The 12,302-nt window shown below is 44.1% G+C and overlaps 2 protein-coding genes across 2 annotated transcripts in view; one reads left to right on the top strand and one right to left on the bottom strand.

The window, feature by feature from the left end:
* Positions 1 to 235: 235 nt before the first annotated feature.
* On the top strand, positions 236 to 2,393 carry LOC122617801 (leucine-rich repeat-containing protein 15). Its single transcript, XM_043793788.1, has 5 exons — positions 236 to 792; positions 843 to 1,297; positions 1,366 to 1,514; positions 1,568 to 1,827; positions 1,891 to 2,393. The coding sequence occupies exons 1-5, from the start codon at positions 236 to 238 to the stop codon at positions 2,315 to 2,317; spliced, it is 1,848 nt and encodes a 615-aa protein (XP_043649723.1). The 3' UTR covers positions 2,318 to 2,393.
* A 7,237-nt stretch (positions 2,394 to 9,630) lies between these two features.
* Positions 9,631 to 12,302, bottom strand: part of LOC122615782 — a 114,979-nt gene continuing 112,307 nt past the window's right edge. The window contains exons 9-10 of the mRNA XM_043790890.1: positions 11,818 to 12,045; positions 9,631 to 10,094 (exon numbers count right to left, since the gene is read on the bottom strand). Of these exons, the coding sequence (XP_043646825.1) occupies positions 9,963 to 10,094; positions 11,818 to 12,045 (360 nt within the window). The 3' untranslated portion in view covers positions 9,631 to 9,962. The remainder of the gene's footprint in view (positions 10,095 to 11,817; positions 12,046 to 12,302) is intronic.

Raw genomic sequence — 12,302 nt, forward strand, 5'->3', positions numbered from 1 at the left:
ACCTGTGGATTCCGGAGAGCCGAGATGTTCCATCTGGTGAGGCCTGGGCGAACGCAAGATGCGCTGCAATACGCCGGCTCCCATGTGGCGCTGTGAGCTACTTAAGCGTAATTGCAGTAAATGCAAATTTTCGCAAATTATTTGAATTACGAATTAGATCGGAATCAAGCGGACTATAAATGGGACTGCACACGAGGGCAGACGTCTCAGAACGTCGGTGGAAAACGCAGGAGACATGTCGCTGGGAATATGGCAAGTAGTCAGCTTAGTTTTGCTGATGGATCCGGCCGAGGTGATCACGGGACCTCCACAGGCAAAGGAGCAGCCCATCCAGAGTCTCGATGAGTTCCGCCAGAGGTACCTACTCCCACTCATCTCCTCGGACACAAGAAACTGCAGCCTAAATGCATGTGAATCACTGGGCATTGTGTCCCAGCTCTTGATGCTCATCAACTCAATGCCAAATGGAACGCAGTCCGCTGCGAACGACAAAAAGCCATCCAAGCCCAAGGCGAATGGCCATAATGATGGAGATGCCAATAGCGGGGAGGTAAATGCCATGTCTCATTTGGCCAACTTTGATCTGGTGAAGCGGGTGCGGCAGATCGAGAGTCGCCTCCGATCCGTGGAGCAGCCCGTCTGGCACTTGGCCACCGGCAGCCAAATCGAGTGGAATCACTGCACCTCCGGCGTGTGTCGCTGCAATCCGGACACCAAGAGCTTCACCTGCTGGAATACCAATCTCAAATCAGTGCCCGTCACTCAGGTGATACCCATGAATATGGTCAACATGTGAGTTTGCTAACCCCTTTATTGGACATAACTATACATCTTTCTCTTAGAGATCTTTCGCGGAACATCCTTTCCACCATGCACAAGGATACGTTTCGAGGACTTACGGTGCTTAAAGAGTTGGATATATCACACAATGTTCTGGATTTTCTGCCCTTCGATTTGTTCCAGGATCTGGACAGTCTCTTGGTTTTGCGCATTCAAAACAATCAACTGGAGGACATTGATCATCGCACCTTCTGGAAGCTCCGAAACCTGAATATTCTGGATCTGAGCAAAAACGAGATCGGCATGCTACCCGAATCGATATTTTACCATGCCCAAAGGCTCACCGTCATTAATATGTGCGACAATCAGATCCAGAACTTTCCACCCAACCTCCTGCGGGATCAGCTTATGCTGGAGGAGCTGGATATGTCCAGAAACAAAATCAGCGAGCTAAGCTCGGGCAGCATCAGATATCTGACCAAGCTGAAGACCCTGGACTTTGGATGGAATCAAATAGGTAACATTTATGATTTAAGATTTAAATTTAATAGGAACTGGTTGATAACTTGTTGGTATCTTTTCCAGCCAAGATTGATGATGATTTCTTTGCGGGCCTAAAGAGTCTGCGAACTCTTTCGCTGCACAACAATCGCATCTCGTCGCTGTCGGGGACCATATTCAATAACTTGGCCAACTTGGTCACCCTTGATTTGACCACGAATCGGATAAGCCATGTAGGCAAAACCCATAATATTTAATTACACTTTATCGAACACTTTTCCAACAGATGGATGGCAATGCCTTCGTGGAGCTGAATAACCTGAATGAATTGTTTTTGGGCCAGAACTCCATGTCCAGCATTCCCGCTGATCTTTTCCTGAATGTTAGTGCCCTCACACGTTTGACCCTATTTTCCAATAATCTAACAACCTTGGAGGCCGATGACTTCCAGGGATTGAGTAACCTGAAGATTTTGTTGCTTAACAATAACATTCTTAAAAATTTCGATGCCCGCGCTTTCGAGCCTCTTGCACAATTGGAAAAACTGTGAGTTACATCAAAGTGTTTTATTTGGTTTCGTTAATTTCAACAGAAAATATTGTTTATTAGCCGCATCGACTCCAACAAGCTGATGTTCCTGCCCCATGGAGCCCTTCATGGCCTGGAAAATTTGGTGGCCGTCAAGCTGGACAAGAATCCCTGGCACTGCGATTGCCGAGCCCTGTATTTGGCCAGGTGGATACGAGAGTTTGTGCTGAAACTCTGGGACGGACAGCAGCCCATGTGCCGAGGACCTGGGGATCTGGGAGGTCACGAAGTGGGACTGCTGCGCTATGATGACCTCTGCGATGGCCAGTGGGCCAGTATGTTGTCCCTTTCGCCACGGCTTCCAGTTCGAAAGCATCAGATATCCACGCCGATGAACTACACGGACTACTTCAATCTGTATCTGAAGCACATCTACAATGGCACCACGGATGAGGAGCTCAAGGAGGCCGATATAACCAGCGTGGCCATCAAGAAGGTTCATAACTAGCTCTAGTGGAAAATCTGAGGATATAGGAATGGAAATCAGACACCTTACACCTTAAATCTGAGGATATAGGAATTGAAATCAGACACCTTATACCTATACTTATAAACAGCAAATATTTCATTTTATGTCGATAGAAATACAAAATTTAAGAATGTTGAGAACACCATATAGCTATTCTGTACTGTTCTGTAATTTTAAAACAATTTTAAACCCTTTGCTAGTATTAAGTCGAAAGCAAAACTTGCAGTTTCTCCCAACCCCATCGAAGTTGCCAAGTTTTCCACTTCTTCTTGTCAAAACAAATTTAAAGTCAATTATGTGTTTGCATGGCAGACATTTAGTATTAATTTGCAACCTCATGGGAAATAAACCATCCTTGGGCACCTCTATTTCACTATGCCTCCACCTACTCCCCCTCCTCCGCCTTTTTTGGTGTAGCAAAAATTACGGGCCTGTCTCGGCCTCGCGTGCCGCTTTTTACCGGTGTCTGCGTTTGCGACAAGCTTTTTACCTAACCAATTTATTGCTTCCGCCCGGCCCAGCCTAACTTCGTTCTAGGAGCTATCTTGGGTCCTACTGGGTTCACTAGCTGCGCTTTTGCCGTTTGCCTGCACTGAAAACAGGATTGCATATAAATGTCTCTGCATTAACTGCATCCCAAGTACTTTAACTCGATGCAGTTTACTCAGTGAAAATATATATATGTTTGCCTACTTGCAGATACTTTTTCATCTAATACCTAGATATTTTGATTTACTCTGAAATATATTTATGTATTTTAACGAAGTAAATAGTTTCCAGTGTCGTTGTGTTCTGTTCGCTGGCAATATCATTCCAGTTTATAGTTACTGTGGCTGCTGCTATTCGTTTTCCTTTTCGGTTTCCCCGTTTCCCCGTTTCCCCGTTTTCCTTTTTCTTTTTTTGCCGTTGTCCTTGCAATTTCCATGTGTTGACATTGCCGTGCTCCATTCACTTTCCCACTTTGGCCCGGCGCTGGCTGCTTCCTGTTGCCAGCTTTCCAGCTTTTGGGGCTTCCCAGTTTCGGTTGTTATTGGGCGATAGTGTGCCCTCCCCGCCAGTCATCGGTCTCCGGCCCTTCCGCCCACCAATTTGAAGGGGCGGGGGCCTGGTAATCCCGGGGGATGGGGAGGCGTGGAGGCTTGTAGACAACAAATGCATTTTATACTAAATTTGCAAGGCAAATATTAAAAATTGAATGCCGTCATTGTTGGCCTTGTTGTCGCTTCGGCTCTTGTTGTTGGCTATTTGTTTGGCAGTTGACTGCACTGCGGAAAAGTTCATGTATTGCATTTGATCAATTTGAAGTTATATTTTTATCGGGAGTAATATTTTTTCTTTGTCTGTGTTTTTGAGGCAATCGGAGCTGATTGCCTCTGAGTGGTTGGGCTCCGCTTTTTGACATAGCCTCGGAAAAAACGTCAACCCTTTTCCACTCCTATACGCCGGCTTTTCAAAATACAACAATATGTAATCATATTTTTCTTTATACGCAACGCACGCGTCACCGTTAAATACGGTTGGGAAAACTAGGGGAGCGGGGGCTCAGGAAAATGCGGGGGGGCGGTGGTGCGAATGTGAATCCTGCTATCAGTCGCATCTGTCTTTTGCCGTAGTCGTTGCTGCCTAAAGCGGAAGTAAAAGGATTTGAATTGCCTTTTGCTAACAAAATAACAAAACACCCCTAATGTATGCAAATTCCCCCAAGTTTAAAGTCTCCTGCCAGCTAAGCAAACATCTTAGCGTCTTGTCTTGCCGGAATGTCGCATCGAGCCTACGGAGGCGTTTTAAAGGATTCAAAATCCAAAGGATGCGAGATCCTTCCTTCCGCCCAGTCAATGACCAATTGCCGCTTAAGTGTTTTCGCCGGATAACAGAAGGTCAATTTGGGAAAGTTGGAAAAAGTTCAACCTAAAATTCAATTTGGATAATGCAGTTCCTTTTTATCCTCGCTAATGATCAAATGATTTCTGAATTTCTACGAAAGAAGAAAAGGGTAATAAGGATAATAATATAAATGTGTATATAGTGTGTTTCTATTTCAGCCATTGGGAAATACAAAATTTATGTGAAAGATATAGATTTTGAATTTAAAAGTAAGTTACTTCCTTTAAAACCATTAAAACCAAAACGTAGCCGTTACAAAGCTCTATGTAAACTTACATTAGTAAGAGGTTAAGTGAAAGGTTCCTGAATCGCCTATGTAAAATTCGGATTCATGGTGAATTTGTGTTGGTAGTAGAGCTTGAAATCCTCCCCTTGCAGTTTTTATTTCAGCCACTGCTTGAACATTTGGCGTCACATGAGTTCGTCCTGAAGCATTCGAGTTCCACTCAGGGACACCACTCATTTGCTCTTGAGACTTTTCCGAATCCACTCACTTCACGGCGCATCCGCGCGCTTTAGTCAGCGTTTTTCTCTGTGAAAAGCGGTCGGCCGACGGTTAAAGTTCGATTGACACACTGAACTCGGTGGCAGTCGGTCACGAAGTTTGCCGGCAGCTGCTCTCGGTTTGGGGACAGCCCCAAAAAATAATAAAGAGAATGCAGAGGCGGGGGATGTTGGTCAAATTTTTGATTTATTTGAAATTTTTAATAATTTCGAGATTGGGGATTTTATTGTGCGGCCACGGGCCAAAACTGTTTGAACGGAGCTTTTGGCCGAACTGAAATGAATGCAAATTTCATGCAGCTCACGCGACCGGCACTTGTGTGTTTCAGCTCGGAAAATTTGAGTCCGTCCTTTCTCAGTACGCAAACCCGTATTCGGTAACCCGTAGTTCGCAGACCTGACCTAAGGCAAGCCGCACAAAATTTGACTATGGCAAATTCACTTAGACGTTGGCCTTTCCACGGCGTGCGCACAAAAACTTTTTGCCACACTTTTCTCCTAGTTTTTTTTTTCGATTTTATTTTTTTCATACATATTTAGCACATGCTGCCGGATGGCGAAATTGTGGGCGGAGTGGGGTGTTTGCTTGCCACTTTGGAGCAGCTACAACGCATAAAGATGCGACTTGGCGTAAAGTGTGTTTACGTGTGTTTGTGTGTGTGAGATTGAGAGTGTGTTTGTGTGTGTGTGGTTGGTTCTTGCGGCTTGGAGTCCGGCATTTCGACACTCCGGCTGTGCGACTCCGGGCTTGGTACTCGGGGCTTGGTCCTCCGACTGGCAAACGCGGCGTATACTTAATTCGGTTTATGCCCGAACGTGTCGCACATTATTCTTATGTGCTCCACTGTCAGCTACGATGTGTGAAATATGCTGAATGTGTGTGCACAGCAATTTTGATTAGACACATATACACACACACTAACATGCCACAACGGACAAGGCCGGCAAACAATTAAAATTTCTTTTGTTGCTGTAGAACGATTTGTTTGATTTGCTCTAAGCGCGAAATAATGAAAATTATGGAAATGAAATGCCTGCCCATTGACCTCATTGAGCAGCCAGCTGAAGTGGCTACCAGAAGGGGGCGGTGAGGGGGCGTTCTTATTAGAGCAAGTTTACCTTAGACGGATGTCAGAGATGCTAGTCGAGGAAATAAACCAATCGAACTAGAAAAATACTTATAGATATAAAGTAAGAAAACTTAATCAACTTAACGTTATCAAAAATATATCAGAACTTATAAGTCAAGTTTAGAAATTTTAAAATTTTATTTAAAATATATTTTCCAGTCAGCAACAAAAATTCAGATGTCATATATAACTAATATTGACCTCTTATATCAGAAAATTGTTTAGGCATATTTAATTTCACGTTATTCAATTACACAATCGAAAAAGACATAAAGTGGTTACTATTACACCTTAGCCCATATAAAATAAACCGAAATAGTCGCCATCTCTGGCAGTTGTCACCTTTATCCGCGGATTTGCCCATAATTTTTACGACCTATTTCGGGTGAAAACTGTGTCCCATTCGCGGTGACCAGGAGGCCAAGTGGTCAACTGAAGTGGAACTTTTAATTTCAATTTTTTATTACTTCAAATCTGTTTGCTGTGCGGCCAAAACAGGAGCACCGAAAAGGAGGGAAGTCCGACCCGGAGTCAGCTTGTCTCACCTGGTTTTCCATTGTGTCCCGTTTTTTTTTGGGTCTGGTGGTTGGCAAGTTTTGCGGCATTTTAAATACAGCAATGAAATGGTTGGGTTTTTTTTTTGTTGTCGGTTAGTTTTTCCGCGCCGTGGCTTCTTGACTTTTGGATATGGTCTACATTTATTGGCCTGGCGACAAATTTTTATTGCCCATCCGTACTCTTGGCCGCAGGCAGCATATGCCGCAGTCGTACGGATGTCTGTGTGGCATGCCACACGCCCTCGCTGCTCCGCCGGAAAAGTTTGTGCATTCAGTGTGCCTGGGGTCTAATCACATTGCCAGGCATCGGGAATCGAGAATCAGGAGTCAGGAGTCAGACGCCAACCTTCGCAGTACGTGATGCATTTTTTACAAGACTTTCGAACCTGGACCGACTTGCGGTCCTCCAGATAGTTCCACTCCTTGCTTCACTGCTCACAATTTGACTTTTGATGTGGGTATGTGGATCCTGGCACGCCCTCAAGCACCATGGGTGAAATGCAAAAGTTTCGCTGCCAAAATGTTTGCAGTTTGGCAAGTTTTCCAATAACATTGCCACTTACGGGCTTTCTATTTTAATTTCATATTGAATGCGAACTGAAAGCGAACTGAAAGCGAACTTCCCACGCAGTTGTTGCAATGTTTAAATTATCGAACCCGAAATTATGAAGCAATAATATTGAATTTATGAAAGCACATCATTTGAATTATGAGGCCGGCAATGATGCCAGTCTGCAATGAAAAACTGCCGAATTTGCCAATTGCAATGCAATTACACAGGCAAAAGAAACGTTAAATAGTACTTTTAATCTATTTTTTTGTTGATAGTCAACATGTTTTCCATAGAGATGCGAATGGTTATTGAATGTACACTCACATTTCTGTTCAAAATGGATATGCGTCCAGCAGGGCTTGTGGCTTTCGATGCGTATTGTTTCAGCATACGGATAATTCATTTTTGGTTTCCTTTTTCAGGGAAGCCTCGAGCTAAACACAAAATACCCAAGCGATACTACATATCCTGCTTCCATGTTGGGCTTTCGATCCACAGTGCCCACTTGGGCTGTCAGAATTTGTGGATATTCTGTTTAAATACCGTAATGAAGTCTGCTTATACAATATAATGTACCGTGTTTGTGCTACGTGCCTTGGTTATGTTATTGCAAGCCGATCCCTACTTCCGCTTTCGTTCCGCTTGGCAGCCATTTCTGGGCGGGATTGGCGGTGGCATTGCTGGGCTGGCAGGCTCAACTGGGCGGCCCCGGTTCACTCCGGTTCTCCGGTACTCCGGTTCTCCGTTTCTCCGGCTGTGTTTTTATTTGCGTCGGCAAATCTTAAGCTTGTTTAACTGCTCGTTAGTGTTAGTCGCTGGCGCTGGTGCTGGTGCAGCAACCAATCCTCCCATCGCGACACCCTATTGTTATAACACGTTCACGACCTAGTCAACATCTCCAGCTGACTTGGGCCGCAGTCCCTGCATCCCTGTAGCCCTATACCCTTGTACTCCTGTAGTTCTGGAACCCCGGAATCCACGAGTCTCTGATTCCGACTCTGTCTGTGTTTGGCAAGCATCGAAGCTGAACACTGAAAGTAGTGCCATCGGATGGGCTTGGAGTGTGTGTGCCAAGGTGCATGCTAAGTACCGACCTCCAGGACCTCCATTTCCACCTGCCACCAGTCGTTTGCGGTGCACTGAGAGAAATAACAGATGCATACGAAGTTGAACCTCTTTTATTAACAAATATGCTAGCTGTAACAGTTTGAAATAATGCATGCATCTAAGTATTTTCTTGTAACACAACCAATTTTTAATTTTCCGCATAGATTTTAATTTTCTTTAAATATTTATTATTCATTAGGTACCTAGGATTTTTCTCTGTGCATCAGCCTTGGCTGCTTCGCCTGACTGGCAAATGTTTGTCCAGCATAATTGCGCTCAGCATGCAGTTTCCCTTTGGCTTTGCTTTTGCTTTTGCTGTTGCTTTTCCTGGCAGTGGCTACAATATTTTCCTGAGACGGTCGTTTTTCAATTTTCCCTAGTTTTGCCTTCCTGCGAAGCTTTAAGGATTTGGAACTTGTTTACGTGGCGTATTAGTATAATTTACAACGGAAGCCATCAAAGGCTTTGATGCGCCGCAGGCGAGTCTGAAAATTATTTTCCCATTGCCTCAACCGAACTAATTTCAACGTGTCCGCAGTGTTGTTGTTGATGTGGCTTAACCACAGGGAAAACGGAAAATGGACGAGTACGAGTGTTTCCATTAAACATTTGGCATGTTGAATTCCTGGATTTGGAATCTAGATAAACAGCTCTGGATATAATATAATTCTTTGGCCTAATAAACTAATGAAAAGTTAATAACCCGAGTTTTGCACTTCCCCGTAATGTGTGCTACACTTAACGAAAAGATTAAGATTGCAGTTGCATATTGAATGTTTAGATATTTATCGCGGTTTATGAATTTTACTTATTTTCCACCACCACATATACATATGTAGCAGTAAAGAGAGCGCAGCACATTCATTTTTCTGCGTGCATGAATACCGAATATAATACCAAAATTCATTAGCAAAATATATCCATAGATTAGGCTCTAACCCAGCAGTTACCACAGATATAGATATATAAGGCCCGACAACCGACAACCAAAGCCTGTTCACTTATTTATACGAGTATATTTGTTTTTGCCCATTACAATTGTCGCAGCAATTGCTGGTCATAACAATTACCGTTTCGTGTTTAACCATAATAATCTGCCCAGTTGTTTGTGTAATTAAACAAATAATAAAGCCGAGAGCCCTCGCCACTAGAGTGTTTTTATTGTTGGCCAAATATGAGTTCATGGGATTTAAAATGGTTTAATCAACTCGACCGCACACTCTTTACGCTTGCTCCTGCAATACCAAAAATATTTACAATGCCTTCTGGTCTGGCCCAAGCACTTTTCGACAGTGATTCTGATTGTTTTGGACTTAGTCTGGGCCACGTGCGTGCCTCGATGCCCTGCATAATTTCCCAGTGCCCCATAAATCTTGGGGCTAAATTTAAAAATAGTTCAACTCTGGGAGATTTATCGAGGAGCCTTGCCTCCATTCAAGTCCACTTGCCTCCATTCGCCTCGATTCGCCAGGTGGATTCAATAGACATGCCGCAAGCAGGATTTATGACGCAAGTCCAGAAACAAATAGCCTCTCAATTATTACGCAATTTGAAGTGTTTAATTAGTGTACGGTATTTTATTGCATTGTGTTCAGGGTATTCGTGTGTACGTATGGTTATGCATAGTATAGTATAGTATAGGTAGTGGTATTGGTATTGGTATTGGTATATGTAGGTAATAGATATAGGTATACGTATTATGTAAACACTAACTATCGTTATGCGTGCTCGATTCAATTGCATATCACTTAAATTATAATTACGAAACGAAATTGCTCGTTGGTTAATAGCGCATAAATACACATTAAATGCATAACCAATTGTTGAGTTCTGATGTCCTTTGACCCATCGAAGCGTCTGCTTCAAACTGGAAGAAGTTTGGGGATGGGCTAGCTGCGAGCCAGCATTCCGTTGATCATGATGTTGGCCAGGGCGTTCCGCCTCTTGCGCCACGCCCCCATGCCCTGGGCGTGGTACTGCAGCTGTGTGTACCACTGTTTCGTCCTGACGCCGTCCTCCGCCTGCGAATAAATAAAGCGGAGTGTAAATCCGTTAGACGTATGCATTTGATTGACTGAGCCGCGACCTACGACCCCGCGCACCACTCCCACTTCCCCAGCAAGGATGTCAGGATGACAGGACCCGTGAAGTGCGTCTACGCACGTGTGTGTATGGGTGTGCGAGTGTATGTGTGTGTGGGTGAATGGGTGTGTGGGTGAATGGGTGGCCGCTTGTCAGCCGCTCAGTTGGCCGGAACTAAACGTTTCAATTTATGCGCCGCTGGCCGCCAACAGCCTATGCCTTAGTGTAGGTAGGTCCTACTCACTGCAAATATTACTTACTACCGGAATTACAATCCCCAAATTAAAGAAAAAAGAAAATTAAAGAAATATGTCATGTTTTTAAACCTACTTCCTTTTTTTGGCATTCATATTATGTATTCTGGTTGTTTGAGCTTATAAAAATCCAATTCATATGTCTACCAATGAATTTAAATGTTGATCTAAAGGCAAATCAAGTAGTACATTATTTTGTTGAGTGTATGCGGTACCAAATCTGTCTGTCTGGCAGACTGTCCCAAAGTCTGGCTGCCTCGAGTTCGCCCCTTTTCCCGTCGCGGCATTCACGCAGCCATTTTGTTGCGCTCCCGTGCGTTTTGCTTCATTCTTTATATAACGTATTTCAATAAATGTCATTCATTTTGGCAGCCGCTCTACGTGCGCTGCCTGAGCGCTTCTGAAAGGATCTCCGCCTGCGGGCCAGGACCCACTGCCTCCCCCCCAGACCCCTTACCCCTAACCAGCGATGGCTTAGCCAGGGCAAAATAAAAAAAAGGAAGAAAAAAGAAATGGAAATTTGCATGACTAAAATCTGGATGGCTGGTCGGATGATGCTACAAGCATTAGACGGGCAAAGATTTGGCATGGATTTTTGCATACGCTTTTTGCGCTCTGTCTGTTATTAAAATTGCTTTACTTTCCCCAGCAAAAGGTAAACTCTTCATTGTACTGGAGCCTTCTGCCTCCCAGCTCTTTTCCATACTCAAGGAATTCTGTTTGCCCCCCTAGAAAATGTTATGAGCATGTGAGTGTGAATGGAGCAGCTATCCAGGGGTGACTTTTATTACATTCCAGGATGATGGTGCGGAAGGCACTTTAAGCTGAATGATTCCGTATTGCTTTGCAATTCCCGAAATTTGATTTCTAGCCTATAAACCTGTTAGCTAAGATTTTACAAAAAGCATGATTCGAAATCATCACTAGCGCTGTCTAAAAGTGTTAAAGCGAAGAAAAAAGTGTACTCCTGCGGAAAGATTGTGTTACTTAAACAAGTTATTAAATTCTCAGATACCCTGAAACGTGTGGTAGTGTTCCCTCTGGCAACATGCAACATACGTTGTGGACATACACCATTTCGAGGTTGGTTAACTCCACTGTTGCGCTGCTCTATTAACCACACTGTTCGGTTGGCATAAAAAACGCAAACTATCATTCCCACACTAAGCTGGCAACTAACGAAGCCCAAACACAGGGCGTTGTGCAGTCAAAAGCCAGTTGCTCACTAATTCAAAAGCCAACTCAACGGGAACAGAACTACGGACTACGGACTACGGACTACGGAATACGGACTACGGACTATGGGACGGCGGACCATGGGCCATGGACTGAATTGGCCTGGCCAGTTGGAGTGGAAAACAAAGGGCCTCTGACTGGCAGCGATACCGATACTTTGGCTCGTACTCACTTTGAATATGAATGTGTCCTTCGATGAAATTTCCTGCACTTCGAAATAATCATCCCAATCCGCTTCGCTGCACACGACACATCTGTCCAGATAGAGCGGCTCCCGGATCAGCGTGTACCGTCCGCACTTTTCCTTCACCAGCAGCAAGGAGGCCTCGCGGATGCCCGTGTGCTTCGGGAAATTCAGTTTTTCCGACATGGCCTTCTCTGCCCTGTAATTGGCACTTGGCTGTTGATGTTGTTGTAGTTGTATGGTTGTCGTTGTTTCAGGTTTAGTTGTCGTCAATGGTGGTGGTGTTGGTTGTGGCGCCACAAAAAAAGGGACCAAGAGCGGTGACAATAGAAAAGACAGAAGAATAAGACAAAAATTGTAAATTGTGTAAAACGAAACCTAACAAAATAACAACTAAATGTGGGTAAGCAAAGAACAGTCTTCATTCTCGAAATTTTAGGGGAAACCTTATTAAAGAATGTCAGTCTTGCCTA

The sequence above is a fragment of the Drosophila teissieri genome, chromosome 3L (genome assembly GCF_016746235.2).
Source record: "Drosophila teissieri strain GT53w chromosome 3L, Prin_Dtei_1.1, whole genome shotgun sequence".
Classification (NCBI taxonomy): Eukaryota; Metazoa; Arthropoda; class Insecta; order Diptera; family Drosophilidae; genus Drosophila; species Drosophila teissieri.

Excerpts from the sequence above, each read along its gene's own strand:
- LOC122617801 (XM_043793788.1), top strand. The coding sequence starts at position 236 with ATGTCGCTGGGAATATGGCAAGTAGTCAGCTTAGTTTTGCTGATGGAT. Across the intron at positions 793-842 it reads CCCATGAATATGGTCAACAT|AGATCTTTCGCGGAACATCC; the intron begins GTGAGTTTGCTA and ends TCTTTCTCTTAG. Across the intron at positions 1,298-1,365 it reads CTTTGGATGGAATCAAATAG|CCAAGATTGATGATGATTTC; the intron begins GTAACATTTATG and ends TATCTTTTCCAG.